Source organism: Beta vulgaris, chromosome 6 (assembly GCF_026745355.1).
Source record: "Beta vulgaris subsp. vulgaris cultivar EL10 chromosome 6, EL10.2, whole genome shotgun sequence".
Classification (NCBI taxonomy): Eukaryota; Viridiplantae; Streptophyta; class Magnoliopsida; order Caryophyllales; family Amaranthaceae; genus Beta; species Beta vulgaris.
The window spans coordinates 7,801,922-7,805,002 of NC_079207.1; the positions used below are offsets into that span (position 1 = coordinate 7,801,922).

The 3,081-nt window shown below is 32.2% G+C and overlaps 1 protein-coding gene across 1 annotated transcript; it reads left to right on the forward strand.

The window, feature by feature from the left end:
* Window positions 1–466: 466 nt before the first annotated feature.
* On the forward strand, window positions 467–1,693 carry LOC104895408 (hypothetical protein). The gene has a single exon (XM_010681905.4). The coding sequence runs from the start codon at window positions 560–562 to the stop codon at window positions 1,577–1,579; it is 1,020 nt and encodes a 339-aa protein (XP_010680207.2). The 5' UTR covers window positions 467–559; the 3' UTR covers window positions 1,580–1,693.
* The last annotated feature ends 1,388 nt before the right edge of the window (window positions 1,694–3,081 follow it).

Consider the following 3,081-nt stretch of genomic DNA (forward strand, 5'->3'; position numbering starts at 1 on the left):
ATTTTGGCACGGCCCGACCAATGGGTAATTGCTTTAGGCGCGGTCTGACCCGAACCTGCCCCGACCCATGATCACATCTACTTTAATGTTATCCATGTACTCTGTATAATCATGTTCCAACTTTCTCCCAAGCTTTTAAGTACATCCCGAACATGTTGCCTGCCTAATCATTGATAAACTTTTTTTTAATGTATTTTAACGGTAACGAGTATAAGAATAATAATACTTGTATAATTATATTATTCCTGTTTTAGTGGAAATAATTACAATTTGGAGAGGTATTGGTGTCTCCTAGTTAAACCAAACATGATTCTTCGTTGATAATTCCTACATCTTTGCCTAAGTCCATGTTTTGGTACAGGACTAGTAAAAGTTTATACCTAATAAAGTCAATGCTAGACCTTTTCTTCAATACGTTTTGGCCATTGACTTTGAATAACGAACAAGGAATTTAACCATTTATGCAATAAAACTCCTCTTTCAAGTTTCAATATAATGTTCAAAAAGAATCCCATATCCTAAATTTGCCAAAAAGAAAGCTTCATACACATTATTATCCATGGATAGAGAACAAGAAGAGCTACAATTCTTAAACTTCTTTGGCATATGCAAAGAATCAACAAATATCATCTTTAAATGGTCCAAAATTTTCACCAAGATAACCTTCACCTTAATCATTCCCCTTTCTTGCATTTTTCTAGCTAATCAAGGCTTTTCCACCTTCATTACTAACAAGATCATCACCAATGCGACTACCTTAGATTACATCCCTCAAGGAAGCGCGGCTTATAACAAGATTTCAAATTTAATCACCTCTGAATGGACTGCATTTTGGCTCATCAAACTTGCATACTTCATGTTCCTCCTAATATTTTCTCTCTTGTGCACCTCTGCAATCGTCTACACAGTTGCTTGTATATATACTGGTAAGGAAATTACCTTCAAAAAGATCATGAGTGTGGTTCCTAAGGTATGGAAGAGGCTAATGGTCACTTTGCTATGGAATTTTGCCATAATGTTTGCATACAATTTTGTTTGGTTCATAATTTCAATGATAGCTATTCTCATATGGTTGATTTTATTTTTTCCAAATGGTGAGGTTGTTGGAAATGTAGGTTCATGCATAATGTTGCTATTATACCTAGTTGGATTTACTTATATTAGCATAATATGGCAATTAGCTAGTGTTGTTTCTGTGTTAGAAGACACTTATGGAATTCAAGCAATGACCAAAAGCAAAGATTTAATCAAGGGCAAAATGGGAATTTCAAGTGCTATGTTCTTGATCTTCACTATATGCTTAGTGGGTATTGAAATGTTGTTTCAGCAATCAGAGGTGATTGATTGGAGGATTAATGGAGTTTTAGTGAAATTAGGTTATGGAATTTTGTGTTTGTTGTTGTTGACTTTACTTTTTCTTTTTGGACTTGTTGTTCAAACTGTCATATATTTTGTGTGTAAATCATATCACCATGAGAATATTGACAAGTCTTCATTGGCTGATCATCTAGAAGGGTATCTTGGGGAATACATTCCTTTGAATTCTAAAAACATACAATTGGAGGAATATCATGTGTAATTACTCCATAATTGTTGGTTTTTTCATTTTGGTATATGTATTTCATGACTTTTATTCCATGTATGTAATGAGTTTGGAAAGATCTTCAATGTAACATATATATTTTTGATTTTATGGGTTGAGGAGTATTATCTTAATTGTAACCTTTAATTATGAATACATGTTGTGCCGATCTTTACAATTTTGTATGCTATTTATACGTTATTCTATAGTAAGTATTTATGCTTAGTAATTAAAAACTATAATTATCCTTTCTCATAATTTGTGTGGAATTATTTTTTTCTTATAGGTTGAGTAATTATAATGTGTTTTAAAATTTAAAATAAATTGTGGCTTCATGCAATCATGCAAATGGTTTCAAATTGTGCGCTCAAAAATTTTGAGTCATTATACAGCGCTTGGCCGCTTTCTAGGATAAGACTATCCGGAAAACTGAAAATAAAAGAGTGGGCAAAAAAATCTTTGGCAATACTCCTTTATTATTTTCCTTTTGAAGTTTTTTGTTTCGATAAGGGTCTTGATCATATTAAGCATATCATTTCTTTTAGCTCAAATAAAATTAAATAGATGGACTTCCAACAAGCTAAGAGAGGTGTGTTTAATTTGATTTTACTGAATTTACTCTATGTGCTAGTACTACTTATCTATGGATATATATCTCATTCATTAGCTTAAATTATAGTCTTGCAATGTTCATTCAAATCACGAATACCGAATATCTTTAGTTGCTTGAAAGAACTTTGAATTTGTCGTAGAAGTATATATATATGCAATGTATAAGTAGTGGTATTAGTTATAGACGCACTCAACAAATAAATAGTTTAAGGTTCTAGCAAAGACACAAAGTATTGAAAACCTACAAGCAATTTTTTTTTTTTTTAAAGAGAAATTTCATTAATTGAAGCAATTTAAAGAAAAACAAGATACAATTAAACAAGATTAAATACGTCTTCGAAGAAACTTAATGAACCAAATCGAGCAATACAGCGCAGCCCCTTGTATTTCTGAATCAAACAGCTATTGATGAGGAAGTCTATCATTCTGACATAGTTTGGGAAGAGCATTCTTGATCGAACCATGTTAACCGCATCTGAGATTCCAATACCTTCATGTTGAGTCTCGAACTTCAACCAATAAAAACAATTTCTATACTAAAAACAAAAAACTACACTCACAACTCCATAGGGGAGAAGGAGATCTCCACGACAAGACTAAAAACCCCTAACAGGATTTGAAGAATCATCATAAAGATACTAATTTTTCAATAAAGCAAGAAAATGAAAAAAATAAAACAGCGAAAGGCTTACATGATGAAATCATCATGCACGCCCTAACTGATGAAGAAGAGGTAGAGGAGGCTAGGGTTTTAGAGAGAAAAATGAGAGAGGACTAGGGTTTTTTTTAGGATAAGCTAATTATTTTACCTACAAGCAATTAGTTGATCATGTACTTCCTCCATTTCGTTTTAAATGCAATAAAGAGTTATTATTATTTGTAAGATA

Coding starts and splice junctions, on each gene's coding strand:
- LOC104895408 (XM_010681905.4), top strand. CDS start 560: ATGGATAGAGAACAAGAAGAGCTACAATTCTTAAACTTCTTTGGCATA.